Here is a 25,905-nt window from a genome sequence, read left to right as displayed (position 1 = left end):
ATTAACCGTTTTTAAATGGCATCCCAGCTGAGATGCTGTGCATAGCAGTGTGTGAAGCACCTGTCACATTTCAGTCAGGATTTAAAAGATCATTTTATTCTGAGCCACAGAAGAATTTATGTCTTAGAACATCATTTTCACTGGGGATTTAAGATAAGAAGGTTTTATAATTCAAGTGTTTTGACCAATTAATACAGTGCCAAATGTGACCAATTCTTTTAAGATCTTTCATTAAATTTTTGTGTTAATTTTTCCCAGCAAGAATGGTAAAAATGAACTTATGGGGAGCAGCACTATTTGATACATACCCTGTCACTATAGGAAAACATATGGTCCGGAATAATTTGAAAAGAAAACGTATGTCTTCCTCTAGCAGTTGCACAGAGTGAAAGTAAAACTCCTTAATACAAGAGACACTTATGAGGTTAACATTTATTAGTTAATGATTCACGACTTTCTGTGCAAGATACTCTTTTCAGATATATAATGAAATCTAGCTCAGTCTATCTGAAAAGTGGACTTAATGTTTATAGCATTTCCTGCTCCTGAAGCTGCAAGAAACATTTATTTATAGTCCCATGAAGAGAAAACTATTATTTTCTAGTTATGTTTCAGTCTCCTCTGAAATTTGTTTGAATTTTTACCAAGCTTCCCCTCACTCTGTGGAGACTAGATGCCTCATCCACTTGAGGAATAGTCTTAGAGTCTCCTTGGAGAGTGGGAAATGATTTAATGCTTCAAAAACAAAACAGCAAAACCATGATGAACTAACAAATGTGAAACCCCATCCCATTGCAATTTCATCACCTATAAAACTGCAGCTGTTTCAATTTGTGAAACCAAGCAATTTCTCCTGCACCTGTCAAACCTGCCTGGCATTTCAATAAATTGTTCCATGTGTTGGTTTTGCTCATGTTTTAACATAGCTTGAGAAATATGGTCTTAAAAAGAGCTAAGTACAGACAAAAAATAGAGTTAATCAGAGTAAAGCCACATTTTCAAACTGCCAGTCATAAACAGTCTTTCATATGTATAAAAGAAATAAAAGTTATTTAGTGAAAAATGTAGTAACAGATGCAAACCAGACACACTCAAAAAGTATGAAACAAGGGAGGCTTTCTTTCTGCTGTTTACATTATTTCCCGTCTTAGATTAGTATTTTTCCAGGGGCAGGCTCCACACACAAGAAACATATTGCTCAGTACTTTTACTCCTTGTGGTCTTCACTTTATTACAAGATGACGGTAATAAAGATCTTTGTTTTAGAAACACAAGCTGAAGTGTAAGTCACCAATACTGACTTATCAGCTCGAGGGTTGGAGTCTCCACATGCAGGTTGTTGGTTTGGTGAAGACAGTGACTGAAGCAGCTTGTTTTGAGTCTCTTATTCTGCCTGTTTAATTGGGTTTTCTTTTGCCTAATCCTTGCAAAAAAAAAAAAAAAAAAAAAATCTTAAGTCATTTCAGGTAAAAGCCATTGGAAGCTAACACATTTTTCCTCTTGGCAAGCCAACTTTTTTGAGGGTTCGAGGCTGATCCGGTTAAACAATAACTATGACATCAGAGAAAAGTAGTTACAGTTGAAAATACCCTGCAGGTAGGCAGATCTACATGGTTTCAATTCGGCGTGTAAATCCTTTTACAGGGGTCCTACTCATCAACGTAAATTACTGTGTCAAAGAATAAGTGAAATAGAGAAAGAGGTACCACTTGCTTAAATAATTACCTTCATTTAGAGCAAACAGAAATTGAAGAAGGGAAGTAGAAGGAGGAAATGCCCAAGACAGACAAGTGAGCCAGGTTTTTAAATGGACTGAATAGTTTTTCTAGTAATGTGACCTTAAAATAAGAGGAATCAGACCGCAGCCTAATGCTGCGGACTTGGCCAGTGACTCCTTTGCTAAAGACAGCATTTTCAAAAGCAGCAAAGGCACTGAACTCTTGGCTCCTTGCGGTCCCTGTGACTCGCTCCACTCATTGGCATGTGGAGAGCCTGGTGTGTGGCACACCTGCCTCCAATTAACCTGCAAGGGCAACGGGACTGATTTTTAGGTGGCATACCTACACCAGAGAAACCCAGCGTGGGTGCCTGGGTCCCATATTAATGCACAGATCTGCAAAGGTATTTGGGTGCAGAAGCTGCTGAGGTTTTCCACAGGTCACACAAGTTCCTCCAAGAGCTTCATAAAGTGGAGTGCTAGGCTGGACTCTCTAGCAGCTTGTGAAGGAGAAGCAGAAATCTCTCCCTTCATCTCTGCATGGGGCCTATTCAGTGCACAAGGCTACAAAATGGGGAAGCTCCAGGTGGGTTGGGCCTTGGAACGAAAAAAAGGGAGAAGTATGATGAATGAAAGAAATTTGGTGAAAACAAGAAGATTTATTTATGTATTTAACTTCTGGAGGATTGCCAGCATGCTTGGAACTATACAGAAAGCCTCATCAGGCTTTTCTCATATCTAATTACAGCTCTTTCAGGCTTAGTGTATAGTGAATAACTGGGGGATGGAATGAACAATCTCAGAGTAGCTCCGACCTTTTTTCCCTTCAGCGTTTCTTAATTAATCTTAAATAGAGAAGGAAAGAATTTATTTAGTCCAGGCAAGATATCCCAGAGCAGTCACCTTCACTCCCTCAGTGCTGCACTCAGAAGTGCAGCATGAAAGAAGAGACATAAAAAATAAATAAAATTTTGAATCCGAAATGAGAGCTGTTCCTCTCACAGGGGGCTGGCGGAGAGTGTATACATGGAAACGGCAGGCTTAGGAAGGGGTGGGCACTAATGGATGCTTCTGACAATGTGGATCAAGTCTCACAGCCTCTTTATCAAAAACATAGATCTCATGTCTCTTCCAAGAGCACTGTAACTCCTGATAGTATGCACTGGGGAGACACTGTCAAACTGAAATGCCGGAGCTAAAAGAGAACTGCCAGGGCCAGGGTAATGAATAGAGACTCTAAGTCTCCTCCTGCGGACTGTGTTGCTTCTTTCCTTTCCATCTCTCCAAGGGACTTGGTGGTGTCAGAGGCCTTGAGCTAAGAGATGATTTTGTCTGACACCCTGCAAGAAATATTATACCTAAAACAACCATAAAAAAAGGGATTTAAAGAGAGGGTTATGCATCCCTTTTTCTTTTAGTCAGGCAGTGACATAGCACAGAAGTTGTCTGTCCACAGCACCTTGTGTGGGAATATGGGCTTGTTCAAATAAAGATAGGCACCCAGTATTGAAATCCTTATGGTGTTGCATCAAAAATTATCCTCTTTCATGGTGCAGGAAGATAGGTGACGATAAAACAATGTATGCCTATTTATATATACATATATACGTATATATGTACATATGCTGTATGTTGACATGCATGTACATAGATGGTTAGGTCTAGATCTTGGGTCCATTTGGAAAATTCAGTGAGCTAGTTTTTTGTCTGGAAATATTTTGGGAAGTGCAGAAAAAAACCTTTCAAGACTTATTGGGGAACTTCAGTAGAACAGCACTGAGGATGCTACTCTGTTGCCTTGATGGGACCCAAAAGATGGGTCTACACCAAATCTAGCAGGCCTGTTCCCAGACTTCTCACATTGACTGAACTGTAGGTCATTGCATAAGGGCTTATAATGGGGTCTGTCCTTTTTTAAAAAATGACACATGCACAAATTCCACTTTCACTGCATGACTGTTCTAAAGTGGAGAAAACTCTTGGCCAGGGATGGATGGAGGAGCATGTACTTCTCATTCTCTATACAAACTTAGGCAAGTGATGGTCAGAGATGCTGCACCTAACATTGCCTCAATGCAGCCAAGGATTTGGTTGAACTAGTAACAGGCAGAGGAGATATCCAGGTATTGCTCTGGTGCCAAAACAGCAGGAAAGTCTTTTCTGCCCTACCACTCAAGAGATGTGTTCTGTGAAATCCATTTGCTTGAGGAACATGGTTGTTTCATTTGAAGCAGAGCCAGGAAGAATGAACCAGAACAGGAATAATGAACTTAAAGAAACTGTGGAAATGTGAAATATGGATGGATCAAAAGCCCTGCTTTTAGAGAGGCAACAGAAATACTGGCATTGTTTGGTTCTCTGAAAATGCCAAGCCTTTAAAGCAGTACGGACAATGCTGGCCCAACCACATGCCCACCATGCCTTACTCACGGTGGAAGAGAGTACAGTTACTCCATGTCAGATCTTGTAAGCCTGGTGACCAATAAACATCTCTGGTTTAAGGCTGTATCTTTAGGATGCACACCCACAGAGCTGCTGAGCATTGAGCAGCATTTATGTTCATCTGTCTTTTAAGAGTTCAAGATCAGCCCTGACTATTAGTCCAAACAAAAAGGCTTGGTTATTAATTAGCTTTGTCTACTGGTTTCCTCAATGAACAAGAAATCAGGCTGAAGTCAGCCATATCACTGTGGAAAGGGACAGGGAGCAAGACGACAACATGGAGCCAGGTTGCAAACTGAACAGACAGTTTGGGGGCATGGCTTTCCATCACACCTCTAGTCTGTTGGCATAAGACAAAAAGGCCACATTACTGAGCTAAAGATTTCTTTGGTTTAGGCCCTGGTGTTGAATATGAGCTGAAATACCTGAACAGATCTCTGAAGGTACTTCTGGCAGAGGGATTAGACAAAGCCTGTTGCTTCCCGGTGCTCCACATGTGCTCTGAACTAGTTGACACTTTGGAATAATTAGTTCTGTTTCACAGCTGAGCTTGCTCACCAAAGCCAGCTCAGACCAAGATAATTGTACCTGGGCATTTTAGGCACATTAATAGACGTCTTGCTCCTTTCCCAGTTGCTGTGGAATGGGGTGTCATCCTGGCTATACGTACAGGCAGCAAGTTTGATGTAACATATAACAGAATGAGGGACTGTGAGTTTAAAAAAGTAGGAGAATACTTCAGTATTTCTTATTGATCACAGTATGTGGGTGATAATCCCAAGCATCTGATCAGAAGTTAAAGATCCTGAGAATCTGATACATTTTTGTTGATTTCACAGACCTTTTTTCCAATACGAGATCAGACCTCATTTGAGTAAACATATATCCTTGCAGATCATGGAGATACCACTTTATTTGAGGGGCAGAGTCGATATTTCGAGCACTGTGTCCTGAATTATTATCACCATAATTGCATTTATTATTAAAATAGTCTACATAACCTTTAATTTCAAGGATTCTTACAGGGGAACAATAGAAGACAATTCTACGAGAGTTCAAACAAGAAATGAATCACAGTTTGTAATCATTAGCTGTAGGTTGTAAGTTTTTAATACTGGGCATTCTCCCAACTAAATAGCTTCAGTAGCAGCATAGCCGTTAACTTTATTATAGGTTTTATATCACAGGCTGTCCTCCTCCGACATTACTTTCCATTATCTTCTCTTCAGATGCCTTTTCTTATAGCTTTTCTTTGCATCACAGCCTAGCAGTTAGTCAGAAAGGTTTTACATAGAGGATTCCCAAAGTGATTTTGTTCCCATAGATAGAGGTTTAGCCCAACATTCCAACCAGAAAAGTTGATGTTACAATGGCTGTTTTTGTAAGGAGCACTCCTTTAAAGGAAAGAGGGGTCCAAAATTTTGCATGAATCAGAATATGTCAAACAACAACAAAGATGTGCTTCAAAATTTTGTCACTTTTAAAGCAAGAAATAAATTATCATTAATCAAATTCCAACCTACTTACAGGTAAGCTTTTAAAGTTTAAAAGTCTTTCATTAGATAAATGCAGAGATCTCTTAGGAAAACAAAAAATACTGAAAGTACTATATATATTTTCACTAATCTGTAATTGCATAAAATGGAAAGAATTTCAAGCCATTCTAGTGACCTATTTTTGGGTGAAGTTTTTTCCTATACAGTTATTGCTGACCTGCAGTTCAAGCATTTGGCTTAATAACCTTTTTTACTTCTTTCTGCTATACATTTGAAGACCTTTAACAGGTCCAGTAAAAAGCATATATAGGAACTGACTGAAGCAAGGCAGTCTAGCAAATATCTAATAAAAACAGAGCAGGAAATAAAATAAAAGATATCTTTCCCTGCCTGTAGTTGCAAAACACCCCAACTCTCTCCCAAACAGCCATACAAAACCAAAATTTGATAGCAACAATAGCCAGTGATATTCACTATATTATTTGTGTTCCTGAATCCTCAGCGGAGATTTGAACCTGATTTATTTAGGTGGTGTAGAAAGTCAGTCGTTTTTTCTCTGCCCTGAAGAGCCTGCAGTCTAGACAGTTGGCCAGAGGATGCCTGTTTGAATAGCTGAGGTGGCTTCCCAGGTCAAACATTATACCAGCTGGAGCTGCAATGAGAAGTCTGTTCTCCTGAGTACTCCTTTAGCACCCAGTCTTGGTGCAAGGCAGCCCATTAAAAATGCCACCTGAAAAGGTCCCAGCCCAGTAAGATGCTGGGAGAGTGCTGCTGTGGGTATGTGAGAGTGGAGCCTTTCCCACAGTGTGGATGGCAGGGCCATGTTCCAGCCCCATATCATGTCTGTAGGCATCTGGGAGTGGGGCAGCAGACACAGGGTTCCCCCTTCTCCTAGTAGGGTAAACTCTGCATGTTTTGAGGGAAGTCCTGATATGTACTACCTAAGCAGCAGGCACTTTCACCATGTGAAAGTCCTCCAGATCTTTACAGAAGACAACTGAACCCCAACTGTGTGCTTTGTACAGTGCACAAATCTATGTGGCCCTGAAAAGCACAAGCGAGTAGGTTGCTGGCATCTGAACAACCGTCCCCTTGGCTACTGAGCAGCAGCGTCTGACCACGTGTACGGCTCTCCCTTCACTGGAGCTGGGAAGTAAAACAGCTTAGTGTCAAATGAAGTCTGCCCATATCTACAGTAAAAAGAGGCAGCCCCTGCCCCGTGTGGGCTCACCATCTGTGCTTCTGATGTTATGCAGGGGTTGCATATTTGGGGGGTTGCCTGTGGGAGACACAAGAGCAGTGAAATAAGCACTGGGTTATAGAGCACAGCGGGCTCCAGTCTCAGGCTGTCACCTCTGCAGCCATTTCCCGATGTGCCACAGTATGGGAACAAGCCTTGGCCATGCTGGAAGACTCTTATAATACAAACATGCCCCTTGGCACTCTCAATTTGTAGGGCAGGCAGAATCTCTAATTGTCATGCTTTTTTCTTCAGCAATTTCTTAATGAGCTGAGTAGACTGGAAATAATAGCTTTTCAAGCTTAACACAGTATCTAGCATCTTCTAGTGCCACGCCACTGCCATGTAAGCAAGATTGTATCAGACACTTCTTCTGACCATTTGAGAAAAAAAGAAAAAAGGTGCCTGTGTCATTAAGCTGCTTAAAACTCCTGAAAAACCTCCAGCCACAGAAAACCTTGACAGATGTTTGCTGCTGCTTTTTCAAGAAAAATAAGTATCTCCTTTGATTTTTATTTTTTTTTTTGGGGGGGGGGGGGGGGGGGGGTTGGTGTTGCTCTGTTTTGTTTAGTGAAGGAAAGTTACAGTAAGGGTCAGGAAGAAAAGAGTAATTTCTTTCATGTATAATAACTTGTCTAACTACCTTAGTTACCTATTTTCTCTTTGTCCACTTGTCTGTGAAATGGGAATGATTTTTCTACCTCATCAGGATACTCTGAGATTTGGTTAATTGCTTGTAAACTGATTTGGAAATCTGTCAGTGCAGAGTCTTCAATAAACATTAAAATTTATTGTTCTCAGAGCTATTTGCTGTTTTCTTACTCTCAATATTTGATTGTCTTGCTGTAAAAGCAACTGTTGTAAATAAGAATCACTAACAATTATTTTGTGATCACATGCTATTTAGAAAAAACTTTCTGTGTTATTGATTTGATTTTGCAAGCCTCTTTTGTGGTTTTAGATCTTGCTTGTTTTTCCATTGTTTTAGCATCTCCATTTACATGTTTTTCTCAGAGATGGTTGCTATCCTTCTGTTTTCTCCTTCTCTACATCAGCTAATTTGTTAGGATATAAGCTTTCCCCTTCAGTTCTCTGATTCCTTTCTCCATGGGCAAAACCCTTGACTTCCCCTGAGGTTGTAACCCTTATCAAAAATGTTTCTTTAATTAGTAGATACGGTACACTGAGTTGCTCCAAATTCTTAGTCCTTCCCAGCTCCTGAAGATCATATTTATCACTTTCCCTATTTGGTGGAGGAATCACATTGATTTTTCAGCAGACACAGCTGTTTGCTTTCTCAGTATCTCAGCTTGCATCACCTCTTCCCACACAGCCAAGGGTGTCCAAAACCCTTTGCACTGTTCTTGCTGGCAGTTTCTTGCATCACGATGTTTTTCAGACAGTTTGGATGTTCAGACTGAGGGTAAATGATACCAAGGTTGCCGAGCTGAGTTATGATAGCGGTGATGACATTGTGTCTGAGGTAGGATTGCTCTAAGAATTTAACTCCAGACTCGGTGGCCTTTAAAACAGTGTTAATATGCACTTGGCAGAGGACTCAGAGATCTCACAGCTGGCCCTTCCCCAAACAGAAGCCATGCTCAACTCTGAAGGCATGTAATAAAGAGAGACCAAAGCACTATTCAGGCTCAAGCAATATCTAATCTGATCTTGAAAAGAATGAGCCAGAGCAGGCTCTCAAAGGAACCTCCCCCCACCATTGCTATTTCATTAGTGATGGTGGATAACGAGGACCTGAAAGTGGTAGAACAGCTGTGAGTGGGCCTGGAAAAATCCAGTCAGTTTCTGAAATTTAAAAAGAAGAGGAAAGAAGAAGTTTGTTTCTCAGAAGGACCGAGCTGAGATAAAAAGTATATCTTAGGATAAATTCTGTGGTCTACGTTTTCCAGGAGGAGAGTGGTGTATAGCATGGGAGAAAAAGCTTTATGGGACTATATGTACAGAAACAAAACTTACCACATCTGAAGAGAGAGCAAATTTTAAAGAGTTCAATAGAAAATGAGATAAAATGCAACATACATTTACCGATACGTCAGACTTGCCTGATGACTTCATTTGATGAAGCAAATGCGGATAAACTAGTCCATATGGTCTTTGGTATCTCAGTAAAACAGCAATAACACATGGGAATTAATTAGTTAAAATGGAAGATAAGAGTACTCTTACAAAAATAATTATTAGAGAAAGGAACAAGCTAAAAGGTATTGGCAAGAAGAAGGTTAGTACTGGAGGTGGCTTTGATACAGAATCTAGCCTTGTGCTCCTAAGATTCACCAGTGACACCCAGGAGACGTGCTCAGCAACAGAGGACCAGAGTGGGAGGAGAGGAGTGTGATGGAGGTTAGAAGTGTGAAGTGGAATCTATGAGGAAGCACAGTGGAAGAGAAATATACGGGTGCTTTGATAATCCCAAAGGGATCTCCAGGCCAGCAAATGTGATGGCTGCCTTTGTGTGCTAGGGTGATTGGGGGATGGAAAGTCTATCCTAAAAGTCTAAGTGAAGTTGGCTTATTTAGCCTAACCAAATACAGCTGAGAGAAGAAATGACTGCTCTCTAGAAATACACCCGCGGTTGTACATATGAGGGAAGGGCAAGAGCTATTTAAGTTTTTGCTTAAAGGAGAATAAATGGGTCATGTGTAAAATTAGGCTGTAAGTGACAGGAGGATTCCTAAATTTTCAAGCAGGGTGATTTTCCAAGAGGTGAAAGAGACCTGGGCAATTTCCAGCAGCAGCTTGACAAATTTGTGGTAGGAATTATGAGGCATGTTTAGGAAGATAACAAGCTTAAAAAGCCTGGACATGCCTTCCAGTCTTACATTTTTATGAAAGAGGAAGGAAGAGGTTAGGAAAGGGAGAAAGGAATAAGAAGACTTTCCTCTTTCTTGTTCTTTCTTCCCTTCCTTGCCCGCTCCTCTCCTCTCCTCTCCTCTCCTCTCCTCTCCTCTCCTCTCCTCTCCTCTCCTCTCCTCTCCTCTCCTCTCCTCTCCTCTCCTCTCCTCTCCTCTCCTCTCCTCTCCTCTCCTCTCCTCTCCTCTCCTCTCCTCTCCTCTCCTCTCCTCTCCTCTCCTCTCCTCTCCTCCATCCTTCCTTATGTCTTTTCTTTTTTTATTAATTTCATTCCAGGCTCTTACACAACAGTAACAATATAATTCTGTCTCCCTTGCAGTCAGTCAGACAGGTTTCCTGTCTCTGGAAACCACCCTTAAAATTTATGTACTTTTATGACATTGGCCCAAGCAGCTAAGGAAAGTGGCAGTCATCCCATATAAAGTTGGCATTTTCCTAATGTACAAGCAGCTTTGGCTTTTGCTTATTTTTGTCTAGATAAGCTCCCAATTACCCTAAAAAAAGGGTAACTCCAGGCCTGTAATGGACTTCTAGACCTGTAAAAGTGGCAAAGCAGACAGCAGCCCACCTGCAGCACAATCTACAGAGGGAACATACTCTGTAGGAGGTCAGCTGGAAGTACTGATTTCAAGGGCTTTCTGTATCACTAAATTACTGTAATCCTAAAAATGGTATTCAGGTAATTCTGCAGTCCCCTCAGCAGCTCATTGCCTTGAGTGCTAGTGCAAGCTGAGCTGTCAGCTTCATGCATGATGATGTTTATGAGTTAGCCTCTACATGGAGAAAGCTGCTGGTGTGTAGTGCTGTAAAATATCAACCTAGAAAGAAGAAGGGCATGGCTTCCACAAACTATATGTGTGGAAAAACTGCATAGAAACAAAGATAGGGATTCTTTCTTCCTTCATGTGCATTTAATTTAGCTTGATCTAAATTGCTAATTAATGTAAATATTCTCAGTGAAATAGGATTACAGATATTCTTTCCCTTATCAGGTTTCAGACTAGCAAACCCCTAATCCCTGCAATAAACTTCCTAAGACATGCCCTGTTCCTTTTTTTTTTTTTTCCCTTTTATGGAAGACAGCTATTTCTTTTCCCATTTATCTGTCATTTATCTTCTTCATATTCTGAATAAATTCATATTTGGTCTTGGTCCAGACCTAAGAGGATAATGAATTTCCATGTTCACTGAGGTTACCATATCATCAGCCAGTGTTTAATGACGCAAGCAGTTCATCATTCGTCCTACTTTAACCATGTTAGCTTTGTTGTATCACATGGTAGTTATTTCAAGATGAGAGAGGTCATATATTGCAAAATGTTATCCAAAAGTCTTCATAAGGGAGGTAAATGCAGCAGCAGAAGGCAGTGCAAATACTGCAAGCCCCACTTTCCAAAGCCATCTGGCAGGGATGGCAGTAGGTGGCAATGATACCTGCCCTGGGATATCCTGTTGGCTGAGCAGCGATAGCATTTGCAGGTTTACCACATTCAATGATCTTCTGAATCAGTACGGTCTAGTTCTGTGGGTAATCCTGCACAGCTCTGAAGGATGGGACCTGTGAGCCCCTCACAACAGAGGGATGGCACTTCTGTCAATTAACAAAACCTTTTAATTGAACTTCGGGAAAGTCAAAATGCTGCTAGTATATAAAAAAAAAGATTTCCCAGCCATTTGTAGCCAAACCAAGTCAATGGACTGTTCATATTGGTATCCAGTTCACAACATCAGTGGACGGGGAAAAGGATGGTAACAAAACTTAAGGTAATTATGTGCTATGAGATGATAATGTCTTTTAATCTTCTAGCCTTGTCAGAAGGTGATCCCTTTGATCCATGACCTCAGATTATGTGAACAACAGTGTTTATATTTTATCTTCCTTGGAGTAACTTCAGATTCCCTCCTTGTACTTATATATGTCTCATCTTCTTCTCTCCCTTTCTTTTTTTAGATTTGTGTCTTCAGTAATTAAAAAGCAGTATTTAATTATTAAAATATCATCCTGATCCTAGACACATTAGTTGTTACACCTCTTGCAAGGAAAAAAGGCAAGCATTTTAAATCGTTAGGTTTTCTTCCAAACTGCACAGGCTTCACATGGATGAAATCCCTATCTGTTTGTTCCAACCTCACCAGCAGTGAATGTTACAGGGTATTCTGCAAAACCTGCAGTTTCTATTTTCCTTTTTATTTCAATTAAGTGTGCTGCCTTTTAATTTCTGCCTTTCCTTCCTGTTCTCTGACCTCCGGATGTGATTAGCCCATACCCTGAATCATCTGACACAGCAGGCAGCATCCCAGAGGGTCAGTGCTTTGTCATCAGAGAATAAACTAGGCTTAAAAAAAATCTGGTCCTCAAATTCAAGTCAATGTTTGAATGCACTTTCAGCCTAGCCTAAATCCACAGAGCTCTGCCAGTCCTTTCTGCACTCTTGGCCAGAGCAACAGAGGATTGCAATTTACTGAAAACATAAGGCTCTATGGAAAATGAAAACAATGAAGATACATCTGGTACTTTCTGCCAAAAAAATCCCAGTTGAAAAAATGGTAGCATTTCCTGAAATTTGGGGTGTTCTAATCTAGATTGGTATGGATTTTTTAGAATTAGACTTGAAAAACACTTGTGCTAGAAATGTGAGCTTTATGAGGAGACAGACACAGCAATTTTAAACTGGAGAGATTGGAGCCCCATCCCTTGTTTCGTCATAGACCCTGTTGGTGATCTGGGAGAAGCCTATGCAGTATGCAAACAACAAATCTCCTTCTCTGGGTTTCAGTCACCTGTCGGTAAAGTGGGGATAGAAATACCTCACCCTGCAGTCAGGTCTGCTGCGCTCTGCAGGGCAAGACCTGCCTCTCACTATGAATGTAGGATTCATCTAGTAGGTTGCTGATGTTGGTTGTGGTGTGCTGGTGCTGTGGTGATGAAAACTGTCAAACAACATCACACACTAGACTCAAATCAAGATAGCTGGCAGCTATGCTTCCATATGCACAGGATTTTGGTGGTTGTTCAGCCAGAGTGTCTGGAGCATTGGTAGGGAAACAAATTGTCTCTAACCATCTTTGCCTGCCCTCCCAGTAGTTAAATGCAGTATGTCACCAATCCAGAAAATGCAAGATATATTGTTGGGAGCTGCAATGCATTATGAACATGTAGTTTTTCTTGTTTGTACACGTGACATAGGAACAATGTGGTTAATGTTTGAATGTAGAGGATTTTCTGGGAGAAAGATAATGGGTGTAAGAGAAACACCAGTGAACACATGCATCTATTGACAGAAATGTATAGGGAGGGAATTTCCTTCCTTTGTGTCTCTAAATTGGTTATACTGATTTCATCTATCCTTATCACAATAGCAAAAAGGCAACATCTGATAAAATGAAAACCCCCAGAAACTAAAAATGGCTATATGTCCTGATCCACTGTCCAGGACTGGATCACCATGACAGTTTCTTCAAATATGACGACAACTAACAATCTTTTCCAAAAACAAATTCAATGATTACCAGTATAGCTCTGAAAAAAAAACAGTTTTCCCTGCTTCTAGAACAAAATGATGTAGAGGTTTCCAGTGATAACTTGTCTTAGCTCTAAACAGAGATAGAAGACAATTGCCAATAATTAACCTCATACAGGAGCTGCAAACAATTTTGTTTCCTCTTTAAGAATACATTTATGTTAAAACCTACAAGCAATTTTGAAAAACCTTTCTGGTGAGCTGAGTATCAAACAGACATGTACCAATTAGTAATATACTTAAATGAGAAGCTGCTTGGGATGAGAACCATTTTTATGGGCTGAGTTTACGTGGTGTTTGGGCTATCTCTCTGAGGCTTCCACAAACCACCTTGGAAACAACAAACGTTAGCAAACACTGGTTTTTACCTCTGAGTCACCCTACTAGCATTTTCCAGGTCTGCCCTTAAATCTGGCATCTTGGTGCCCAGAAAGGGTTGACCCTGATTTTCAAATTAGTAGCTGGGGTAGGCTTCACTTTCTTTGCTTGAAGGGTTAAATGAACTGACCATATTCTTGGCATAATGAAGAGAGAGAATGAATGGAGATGAATGAATGAATGAACTAACGAGTGAATGGAGCAGCTTATCTGCTCCCACTCCAGTCTGTTTAAAAAGAGGGTTGTCGTTTTAATAATTCAGGAAATCCTTTCCACAGGGAAGTCCCTGCTACCGATCTCTTTCTGATGCTCTGCTTCTCTGGGTCTACCCAGGCATACTCAGAATACCTGTCCTGCTGCCACATGGAAATTACTTTCTTGCTCAAGTTACATAGAAAATGTGCAGCACTGTCACTATAGAAGAGTCAAAGAAAGAGAAAGGACTTAACTGAAGTGATGAGGTAGAGTGTTACACTTACATTTCCTTAAGGAAATCAGCAGTCAAATATAACGCATAGCAGATCTTTTCTAAATCCTGACATATCTGCCTAAGTTATAGTATATAAAAGAAAACCAAATCCAGGTGTACCTCAGTCTTATTCTTTTTTCCTGAATTAATTGTGATTACAGGCAAATTAGAAGCTGTGAAATATTTTGCTGAGATCACAAATGTTTCTTTGTTCTTTTTCCCCCACTCTGCCAGATGATGAATGGAGGTGGGTAATGCCGCACTTGAGGCAAGTGAATGAAAGGTGTGGGGGGAGTCATACCCCTCGGTGGGTGTGGAGGAAGGAGTCAGAGATCCGCTGCAACAATGCTGCACTTTGTTTTAGAGTGTATTATCCCAGTCTCAATAGCTGGTTGTATTGCATCAAGCCCTATGGTCAGCTGTGATTGAGATATACATTCCACAGCAAAGACTGCTGACGTAATGCCTTTTGGTCTCCCCATCCCCGTCCCCCATCCCCAGCTCCCCTTTGCCTCCAGTGCTATTGCCCTTGGTGTTTGGTAGAGCTACCTATGCCATGGGCTCATTACCGTAGGAGACTGGTATTAAAACACTTTCCTTCTTCAATTACTTTCTCTCTGCTGTAGCACATTAACAAACATAGCAACAATGAAAAAAGAAAGTGAAAAGAAAGAATTAAAAGAAAATCTTACCCTTTTTTTAAAAAACTGAAAGGCTGAGCACTTCTTGACTGGAAATCCATTCATGTCTTTGTTGACCATTTTCCACAGTGAAGGGTACACAGTGATAGATCCAGTGTGGCACTTGCTTAGTGCATCTGTTTTCTTCTGTATCCCTTCAGTTAATGAAGACAGAGCAGGACGGGAGACTCGCCGGCACAGCTCGGGCAGCTGTCCTTTACACATTCATCCTGCTGCACCAGCTACTGCAGCAGCAGCAGCAGCAGCAAGCAGCAGCCTTTTCCAGCTTTTAGATGCAGCACACTATTAGCTTCTTAAAAACATCCCCTAAATACACACACTCCTATAAAACCCTGTGACAGCTTTCAGATCACAGGCAGCAGATCTCAGGCTAATTGAGTCTCACATAAACCCAGGTCCTTCCATCCTGTGGGTTCTACTGGTACCTCACGCTATATAAGCAGCAAGGCTACTGTGCTCAATTTGCTATTCTTCTTCTTCAGGTGGTGTGATTCACTGCTGTTTCAGATGAGAGCTGGTTTTGATTGTGCAAATTCCAGTGGGAGCTGCAGTTTGGTAACAGCAGAGAGAGAGAGGAGAGAGAGAGAGAGAGAGAGAGAGAGAGAGAGAGAGGGAGAGAGAGGGATGCACAGGCAGAGCAGCTGAACACAAATAACCATACAAAGGATAGGAGGAAGGCTCAGGGAAAGAAGTGCTGAAAGGCAATATGTTTCCCTTGGGAGAGTGACAGGGATAGCTCTCATTTTATACACTGACAGTCTTTGAGTGAAACAAGAAGAGTCGCAGGTCAATTAAAAAAATGTTTTTCTTATGTTGCTTTTCTTGCAACAATTTAGACAGTGGTACTTTGGAAAAAAGCCCATCCAATGATCAATACAACACTGCGTTATGTGACAGGACATGTTGTAGACAGAGAAGCACTAGAGGTTCGTTGTGAAGTTCAATGAGCTTAAAGGAAACCAGCAGTTCCTGATAAAGTGCATTTACCACATGTGATGCAGATAAATGTAAACCAAGCAGACACAGACAAATTTGTTGATATTTCCATAGAAACATAGATATATAGCTTTTAAAACCGGAAGGGCTACTTCATTACAGAAAAACAGGGCTGAAAGGGATCTTGAAAGGACACCTTGTTTAACCTCCTTTTTATTAAATTCAATTGAGTTAAATTTCACAAAGTCCAGTGAACCCAATAATATATGTTTAACTAAAATGTGAAATATTTTAAAATTAAGCTGTATCTTCGAGCAAGGTCTGGAAAATAAAATAGAGACTTAATCACTTCCTCTCATCCTATGTTCCAGGTTAACAAAACTCAGATTCAAGAAAGGACCTTATTTCTAATATTGACCTGGCTTCTGGTTCTAGTCATATTTTTCTGACCAGCCTTTCTCTATGAGATTGGTCAGCCCTGTAGCACAAAGTACATTTGAGTATACCGATCTACTGTAAATTGATTACTTCTCAAGCATCTCTATAGTAAGGTAAATAGACTGAGCTTTTTATTTTTCAGTGGAAGCCGTTTTCACTAGTTCTTGAAGGTAGTCTGTCACTCTTCCCTGTCCCTTTCATCACGTTTTTTGAAGTTTCTTGAAAAATAAGAGCACCTATATTGTATATCCTACCCCAGCACAGGTTTCTCCTTATTGCATGTAGAGGTGAAACTATAAACTTACACATACTGCTATGGCTATTCCCCAGAGAATCCCACTGGTCTTCTCACCCTTGCACTTCATTGAGACCCCAGGTTGAGGCACTTGTAGGATATGACCTTTTTTCAAGTCAGTAACATATATTTCCCCTACTTTGTACCTCTAGCCCTCATTACTTGTTTGTAAACAATTTAATTTTCCTGCACTCATATTAGGCTTGGAATTTCTTAAGGGAACTATTCTCTTGGTAAATGTCACATTATTAATTCAAAACCTCCTTCCTTTCCTTTCCTTTCCTTTCCTTTCCTTTCCTTTCCTTTCCTTTCCTTTCCTTTCCTTTCCTTTCCTTTCCTTTCCTTTCCTTTCCTTTCCTTTCCTTCCCTTCCCTTCCCTTCCCTTCCCTTCCCTTCCCTTCCCTTCCCTTCCCTTCCCTTCCCTTCCCTTCCCTTCCCTTCCCTTCCCTTCCCTTCCCTTCCCTTCCCTTCCCTTCCCTTCCCTTCCCTTCCCTTCCCTTCCCTTCCCTTCCCTTCCCTTCCCTTCCCTTCCCTTCCCTTCCCTTCCCTTCCCTTCCCTTCCCTTCCCTTCCCTTCCCTTCCCTTCCCTTCCCTTCCCTTCCCTTCCCTTCCCTTCCCTTCCCTTCCCTTCCCTTCCCTTCCCTTCCCTTCCCTTCCCTTCCCTTCCCTTCCCTTCCCTTCCCTCTTTGCCTTGCCCTGCTTTGCCTTGCCTTTTGCCTTGCCTTGCCTATGTTTTGCCTTGTCTTCCCATCCCATCCCATCCCATCCCATCCCATCCCATCCCATCCTTGTCCTGCCTTTCTCCTTTGTCTTTAATTGCAGCAGTCGCAGTGGTTACAATAGCACTTTGATGGAGAAATATTTATTGAGCGCAGGATTAAAATTCTGGTCAAAACTGCAGAGGGAAGGTACAGCCCCACTTCAAGTTCAAGGTCCAAGCAACACAAAAAGCATAATTTTGAGTTTGGGAGTCCTTACAGGACTGTCTGAAGCAGTGGATTGAAGAGCATATATCTGATCAGAAGTGTTCCATTTTGTATAACTAATTGTCACTGGAGCAAGGACAGAGGGAATTTTCCACTCTCCTCCTCTGTCTGGGACTAATGGATTTTACCAAGGCGCAATTCAGCCCAGCCTCTGAAAACTGACCAGCAATTCAGAGTGCCCATCTAGAGGCATGCTGAAGGGATTTTTCAGAAAATCAGGAATTCTCAACATGCCTTAGCCCAGCCTCCCTGAGCATAGCACCGCCACCTCCACCCTGCAGCCTGTCCCTCAGTCTTTAGCCATTTGAGAAAAATCTCTCATTAATCCTCTCCTGCACTTTGGATCTGTCAGAACTATATTCTGGTGCTTATAGGTAGAGAAGTAGATAATGGTGAGCATCCAATTTTTGCTGGTGGCATCTCCCAATACTCTGTTCTGAGCATCACATACTTTGTTGGCTAATCTGATATGCAAGGATACTATTGTTGAAAAATGGCTTTCACTCGGGCAAACCAGGCAGCTTGCTGTGCACATACATTTATTTTTGAGATCTTTGATCTATTCAGTCACAGCTTTGATCTGTCTCTCAGTCTCAGATATTTCTCCTGAGAGCTCGGCACTATCTCCTCTTTCACAAAAGCATTTGTGTTGCCTCGACCTCCTCCATAAGATTTCCAGACTGCTGGCTGAAACGCTGTTTTCCTTCCAGCCTTCTAAGCCTGCACCGTGTGCTGCTGCTGGTGGCTGTCCCTGTGAATCTATCTCATGGGTGCTGGTGCCAGGGCCTTGGCCTCCAGAACTTTTTTGCCATTTATTTTATTTGGGTGTTGGCTTCTTTGCAGCTGAACAGACTATGCACTTAATTTAAGCATATATCTATTTGAGAGAAAAAACTTCAACTGTTTGTAAAATAGCCTGATAGTTTTAAAGTACTGTAGGAGTTGGGTTTTGAGGCAGGTGCACTACTGTGAGGGGAATGAGCGAGGACACTACCCTTGTTTCACATAGCCCTCCTGGCTTCTCCAGGATATCAATATTTTGGTAAGAATTCTTCTCACCTGAAATCCTATTAGCTCTGTGACCTCAAAGGATTTTATTTCCAAACTTTTTACCACAGATACCAGCAGTGTGTCTCGATGGCTGCAGAGCTTATATCTACCACAGGAGATCAAAAGTCTTAAAGAAGCACAAAAGGGGAACACTACATATCTGTTTTCATACAAGTACACAAAGATTTCAGGCCAGAGAGATTTTCCTAAGAAAAAATGCTCCATTTCATTATGGTGCCAAAAGCACAGCTTCATAATTAAACCTGAAATAAGCGTAAAACTCCATGTTCAATGAATCTAACTGCAATCAAAAGGCATAAAAATTGAGTAGGAAAATAAGAAATTGAGCCAAGCCAACCCCCTCGGTGGTGCTCTATTGTGACTGTCATGAAACACCAAGGGCTTTTATCAACTTGGTGGCCTGTCAGATGTACCAAGTACTTTGAACAAGACCTACATGCTTTAACAACCTTTAGCAGTCTCCACTAAACTGTCATATACTCACCCAATGATAAAGTAAGTTTTTTATTAGGGCAGTGAGGAAAGAAAAGCACAAATATTCTAGCTGCAAAATTTTGGAGAGCTGCAAAACACACAGTAGTGTTTGAATCTCTGTAAGGCAGCCCCATAGGAAAACATGGAGTTTTTTTCATCACAGACACTCTTGAAGAGGTAGTATAAACTCAGATTAGCGTAGTATGCAGAGGGCACTAAGCATGGACCAGAAGTCTTGCTCTGCCATGCCTTTTGTGAACATAGCATCCCAATAACTGGCCTTGGCTTTAAATGCTTACAAGTGCAATGCAACAGGTAACTGGTGGTAAATCAGTCCAGGATGTGTCAGGGAACAAGTAAATTATACTGATGAGTTTGATCAGCTACAGCCTTAACAGCCTGAATCGTCTTTCTCTGTGCCTAAGAAGAATGTTCAATGTGAAGTCTTGAGTTTTAGTATCACAGCTCTTCATGTGTTTCCCTTTGCTGTGCTTTCAAAGCTGCCTACAGCCTACATCTCTGGTGTGGGCCAAAACCACATGTTGTAGATAATTTCTAGTATCTGGCCAGTTATGGGTACTTATGCAGCTGCTCAGTCAGTGAGTGCTCCTCCCCTCCCTTCCTTTGTGGGCAGGCAAAGGTGGATAGCTTTCGGCAACTATAGCTGATATTTTACTCTGCTATCCAACAGTGAAGAAGGACACAGCTCATTTCACAGATTACCACTGGAACAGCTCAGACGATAGTAGGAATGAAAACTGAAGAGAGAAGAATGAGCATTTGACCTTTCCAGTTCTTATTCTATCTCCAGAAATGACACTACTTGAGTCTTCATAGGGCTTTCATCTCAGCTCCGCCTTAGGGCAGTTCTTGGCTTTTCCTTGGCTGCTCCTCTGGCTATCAGCCTTGTCAGCACCTACCTTGTAATCCTGTTGTGTGGACATCCCTCTTACATCAGCCCTCATGCAGCACTTGTCCTCCAGCTCCTATTTATGCTTGCCACTGTGCTCCATTGCTACCCTTGCTCCTGACCATATGCAACTCAAGACCATATGGACTGCATGGTGCTGCTTGATGGCCAGGTTTTCCTGCAATTCTTCATCTCTGCTCGCTCCTTTCTCTCCCAGTTACTGAGAGGAATGGAGAAGTGAGTGACACAGTAACAGCCCCAACATGCAATCATCACATTCACATACCAGAAATTAAAGCTGGTGATATAATGCCTAGGAATAAAAGACTAACATACATAAAGCTGTTGTGGAGAACTAAAAGTATATTTAGCACTTTGGAAGCTTGCTCAAAACTAGTACTGTGTCCACTCTTGGTGTTTCAGCCTTCTCCTTTGAGAGGTATTTTGAGGGGCTCTTCACAGTGCTGAAAAAGACTTGTGATGGTCAAACTTGATTTTATTTATGGAAACACTAAAACATGATAGGACCCTAGGAAAGTTATGGTACTTTCCTGCAGCAGCATAACACCCACAATATTGTAAGAAGGCAGAAAGAAGAGGGTAGGGGGATTTCCTCAGCTGTGAGAGATGAAGAAAGAAGATCCTTCTGAAGAGTGCTGCCCAGAAATACAACATGGCCAGGGGCAGCGGGCTGGCCTCTATCAGAGCACTCCAGCCTTTCGTTTGCCTGACCCGGTTGACTACGCCAGCCTTTCACAGCCTGTGCTGGCTGAACAGAAAAAGAGATCTAGCCGCTCTCTGGCAGTTCAAACTTCTTTAAAATGGCTTACAACAGTTTTTATTCATACATAGTATCAGAAGCAATTTGAAGGTCTGATAGTCTGAAATCCTTCCAGGCCTGGAAGCAATTGTTCCATATTTCATAGATGAGCCGAAATCCCCTTCTGTGCAGCCACATGTAGTTCCCATTTCTAGCCTACAGAGAGCTGGAGATGTAAAACCTATTCCACAGGAAGAAAATATCCATCTATATCCTATAGGCCACAAAACAATCACCAGAAAATAATGAGCATTGCTTGCTGCTGACCTGAGCAGAATTCAAACTGTGAAAATTTCCATGACCAAGATCAGTCAGTTTAGCTAAAGAGCCTAAGTAGGTAGCTGGGTTTAATTTTTGCACACTTGACTTTTGCTGTTTGATTATTTCAGGTGTCTCATTTCCTTGAGTACTACTTAGAGGAGGGATGAAAATAAAACGATACATGAAACCATGAAATAAAATAAAACTGACATTCACAAAAGAGAGAAAAAGGAGATCTGGTTCTAAAGCAAGAAGAATTTCACTGGAATAGACAGAGATGCTTTGTTTGTGCCAGGACTCTGTTTTTCCCAGAAAATTCCAATCTAGAAAAAACAGGCTAGAGGAAGGTCATCATTATTACTGCAGGCACTTAATTAGATTTCCTAACTGTATCTTGATTGATCTGTAATGTTTTTAGAGATAGGTAGCCAAAAAGCATTAGGGGAAAAAATTGAATTTTATGGAAACCTTATCGAGATAATTTTCCCTTGCTCCTTTTTTCATCCCTTGAATCCATTCACAAAGCGAAACCTCTCTTCAGCCCCATCAGTGCCTTCACGGCTGAGCCTGCCAGAGCCAGTGCTGGGGCTGAATGCGCTCTCTGTGCCGCTCCCTGCAGCTCTGCCCGCTCACCCGCGGCGTGTGGGCCAGCACGGGCACCTGGCTCGGCACAGCGCTCGTGCCACGGCCCCGCATCAGTCGCGTTTTCCCAGCTGCCAGCCAAGCACTGCTGGGTGTGCGACCCAGGCCAACAGACAGAGTTGTCACATAGAAGGGAGGCCTGCAGGGAAGTAAAGGCCCTACAAAATACCTTTGCAAATGATAAATAAAAAAGCATTAATTTTGAAATAAAGGCCTATATTCCACTCATTCTTACTTCCCCTGCTATCCACCAGGATAGAACCATGCGATAACATTTTCAGGGAAGGGGGTTTAAGAACTATACAGCTCCTGAGCAGACAGACATTGATAAAGGTCCAAGCTGGGACAGATTTAAATGAACTAATGGTGTTTTGGGGGTGAGAGCGGGTTAGCGGCTGCCCTGTTTACTTGAGAGGACAGGAATTAAATAATGAATAATACCTAATTACCCACAGAAGACTTGGTCTCCACTTCCACCACTGATACCTCCAACATGGAATCATTACTGGTTTTAGATGACATTGAAAATAAGCATGCTCTGTGGAAAACACTGCCATTTTGCATGGGTTTGGCAGTCTAAGGTTTCTACTGCAGGTTTATTTAAATCTGTTCATTCTGTTCAAAAAAAATAATCACATCTAGGACATACACTTCTCTAGGACATTTGCTAGTGCTGTAAAGGGCAGGTTTATGGGCAGGTTTATGGGCAGGTATACTCAGGCCCTAGGTGGAGATGCTGTTCATTATCCTCAGCAGGCTCAGCATGTATGCTTGAGTTCTCATGCTGTGGAAATCTGCTCGCTCTGACTAGCAGGTGGAGAAACAAATTATAGCAACCATCCCTCTAGGCAAAAAAAAAATCTACCAATTGTTACAGTATTTAGGTTTGAGCTCTCATTGTCCTTCACTTTTGGGGGGATTTTTTTGTCTGCACATCAGCTAGTATTATCATCTGCTCACTTCCCAGGGTGTTGTTTCAGTTGCCCAGAGAGGTGGTAGAGGCTCCATCGCTGGAAACATTCAAGATCAGGTTGGATGGAGCTCTGAGCAATCTGACCTAGTTGAAGATGTCCCTGCTCACTGTAGGGGGTTGTACTGTATATGATTGTCAGTGTATATGACTTTTAAAGGTCCCTTCCAACCATAATTCTATGATTCTGATTCTATGATTCTCATTCTATGATTCTATGATTCAGCTCCACCACCTTTTTCACTCATACCACAGAGCTGTTAGGCACAAAGTGTACTGGATTGCCCTAATGAAACGCAGTGTCTATCACCCTCAGCTTTTGCTGCCCCTCTCCCTAGTCAGCTGGCCCTTGACATCTCCCTCTTGATTCTTATTTACAGTGTATTCTAGGTCAGTGCTTCTACACTCCCTGTACCCTAGAAAATCTTCTGTTTATTTAAAAAAACAATCAACTAGAATGGAAGTTTTTCAGCTGCTCCAGTCAAGTAAATAACTACATTTAAGTTGGGACCTCAAATTCTGTTGTTTCACTCTGGCTTGCCGTACAGAAACAAGGCAAACACCCAAAGTCAACAGCATGTAGCCAGTAGCATGTAGTCCATCTAAAATGTGCTTGTTTATGACTGGCACAGAGATGAGGAAAAGACTCTGATGGGATCAACAGCAACTTAGAAGTATTCCCAAGAAACCTGATTCCTTAGAAGTATCTGATGAGTCACAATTACTCATTCACTCCTTCAGTTGGTTGGGGAGGGGGACATGAAGAAATAGCTTATTAATATTTGCTCATAACATCTAAAAATTGCAACAACCCACTTGTGGTTCAGTTACAGTGGCTGCCATGTAGGTGAGACAGAGCCAAGATCCAGTCAGCCTGCATCACTTCTCTCCCAAACTTGTAACTTTGCCGATTCCCATTGCAGTCAGACCCAAGATATGAGCTGCCTGTGTAGGAGTGTTTGCAAGTGGTATTTCTCCAAGGCACAGAGTAACACTGACACACACACTTTGATAATCCATATCATCATCTAGCCCTGCAAAAGGGCAAATTGAGTGGCAATGCTGGCTGATTCTTGCATTATATGTTCAGGTCTGACAACCAGTTTTTGTCTGCTTCAAAGATCTGGGCTAAGCAGCAGTGGGGTCCACATGAATATTTGACATACTGTCAGGGAGAAAGGGAGTAAGTTACCTCTCCAGAAAACTATGCTTTTCGTAGTTTAAAGGCAAAAGAGGCTTGTACCAGAAAATATTTGTCTACAGGCAATTTGAAAACATTCAGGTAATGTTACAACTGAATTACCTGACTCAATTTTCACAGTAAACTCAGCTATAGCAAACCTCCATTTATAGCAAAGCAAATTAAAGTCACTAATTGTTTCATATGTGCAATGAGGGAATTGCAGTTTCATTTATAATGAAACTTTGATTACACCATAATTGTTCTGGCAGAAAAATGACTCCATTTTCAGATGCTTCTCCTGTGCTTTCAGACTGTGTCTGTGTCTGCAGTAGTTTTTATATTCCTTGACTAGCATCATGTAATCACATCTCTTCAGGCTTTCCCAGAATAGTGATTCTTATTGCCTGATTCTCAAAATCCAGACAAACTCAACTGAAACACTCTCCTTTAGGTGGAAAAGCAAACAGAAATGCAGTTTTGGATAGCCTGATAAGCTTTGACTGTTCTGTGCAGAATCCCAGGGGAAATATCAACTCACGATTTTTACTTTGCTCAGCAGACTTCTGCGTGTGGCATGTTCTTTAATGCTTTTCCTCTTACAGAAAGCCACTGTTACCTTGCAGAAGGTTCTTCTGCCACTTCCTATCAGAGCTTATCTAGTAATTGCCTACAAGGTATGAGCATGTCTGCACTGAACATCTGGAATGAAAAAACATCATTGGAAAGACCTTCATGAACCTGTTCCTAAGGTAATTAGGTGCATAAATTACACTCCTTATGACCTTCTCCCTCCTGTAACATGCTTTACTTCACACTTATCCATGAAGATCACCGCCAAGGTGATTGGGATAACTTTGAATGTTACAGTTGTTGGTATTTCTCCTATACGCTTGCACTAGTGAGACCAGTTTAGGACTCTTTTGTAGCAGGGATCTAATTTTCTTGGATTTCTATGTCCAATGTCTACAGGCCAGAGAGATTTATACAGTAACACATATAATGCAGCTGAAGTTTATCAGCTGTGCTCCCTTTACAACTTTTCCTATGTCCTTTCCTATTACAAAGGAATACTGTAGCTATCGGGTGGTGTAGGAAAGGAGCAACTCTACACTTCTAGTTCCATAGAAACCCTAGGGTAGTTACACGTAGTACAGTGAAGGAAGAAGTATTTGTAATTGATATCAACAGATATGGGCATGAAATCACTGACAACGCCGTGTAATTCTGGCCCAAAGCAGGGAGACTTGCAGCTCACACTAAGGGTGTTGTTTCCATGTCACTGATACTAGGATTGAACCATGAGGTGAATATTCACATCACTGGAGTGAGAAGCATTCAGTTTCCACAACATTAATTTTCTGTAGTCTGGAAGTGTGAGGAAAATGTGTTGGTCCACTTTCTGGGTGTCCTTTTGTGACAATGAAACAAACTTCCAAGATATGAGAAAATTAACACCCCAAATGAAGCTGTTTTGCCAGATGACTTCAGCCTTTTCATATTAAACACTCTTCCATAATAAGATTGTGTTTTTCTGAGTAACAGTTGTAGTCATCAGCAGTAATATGGTTTAGCATTTAGCTGGCATTACAAATGAATTTCTGTGTGTGACACACCTCTGCATGGAAAAACTGCCATATTCCATTGAAAAATGGAACCATTTTAACCTGGATTATTTATAAGCTTTTCCTGTGCTTACATTTTATAAATACTAGTGACTTTTTTCAGTGCTTATGTTATAAATTGACCATGTGACGCAGACATTCACTTCTATGCTTTTGAGCACAGCACTGAACAAGATGTGTCCCTATTGTTCTCCACCGGAGAAGCTGGTATCTCTAAAAGTCTGTTTATCCCTACATAGGACTTGCAGTCTTCTGAAAATCTCAATGATGGGACTCTGGTGCCATCAGAAAAGCTGCCTTCAATTTTCTTCTTGTGATTTGTGTTTTTCCCTCAAGGTTTTTCAGTAATTGTATGTTTATCTCTTTGATATTTCAATAATTCTGCATTCATAGAGGCTGAATTTATGGTAAATGGATCTGCATCTCTCAGTATGTCATAAAGTTCCGGATAGGCTAAAAAAC

The 25,905-nt window shown here is 41.4% G+C and overlaps 1 protein-coding gene across 2 annotated transcripts in view; it reads right to left on the bottom strand.

Annotated features, from left to right (window-relative positions):
• Positions 1-16,927, bottom strand: part of LOC308064920 (uncharacterized protein) — a 71,167-nt gene extending 54,240 nt beyond the window's left edge. For both annotated transcript variants that reach the window (XM_080390194.1, XM_080390193.1), the window contains exon 1: positions 14,827-16,927. In XM_080390194.1, coding sequence (XP_080246320.1) covers positions 14,827-15,039 — 213 coding nt within the window. In that variant the 5' untranslated portion in view covers positions 15,040-16,927. The remainder of the gene's footprint in view (positions 1-14,826) is intronic.
• Positions 16,928-25,905: the final 8,978 nt, after the last annotated feature.

This window comes from Falco punctatus, assembly GCF_963210335.1.
Source record: "Falco punctatus genome assembly, chromosome: 5".
Classification (NCBI taxonomy): Eukaryota; Metazoa; Chordata; class Aves; order Falconiformes; family Falconidae; genus Falco; species Falco punctatus.
Note: the sequence above shows the minus strand (reverse complement) of the source record. Positions and strands in the feature narration are given on the sequence as shown.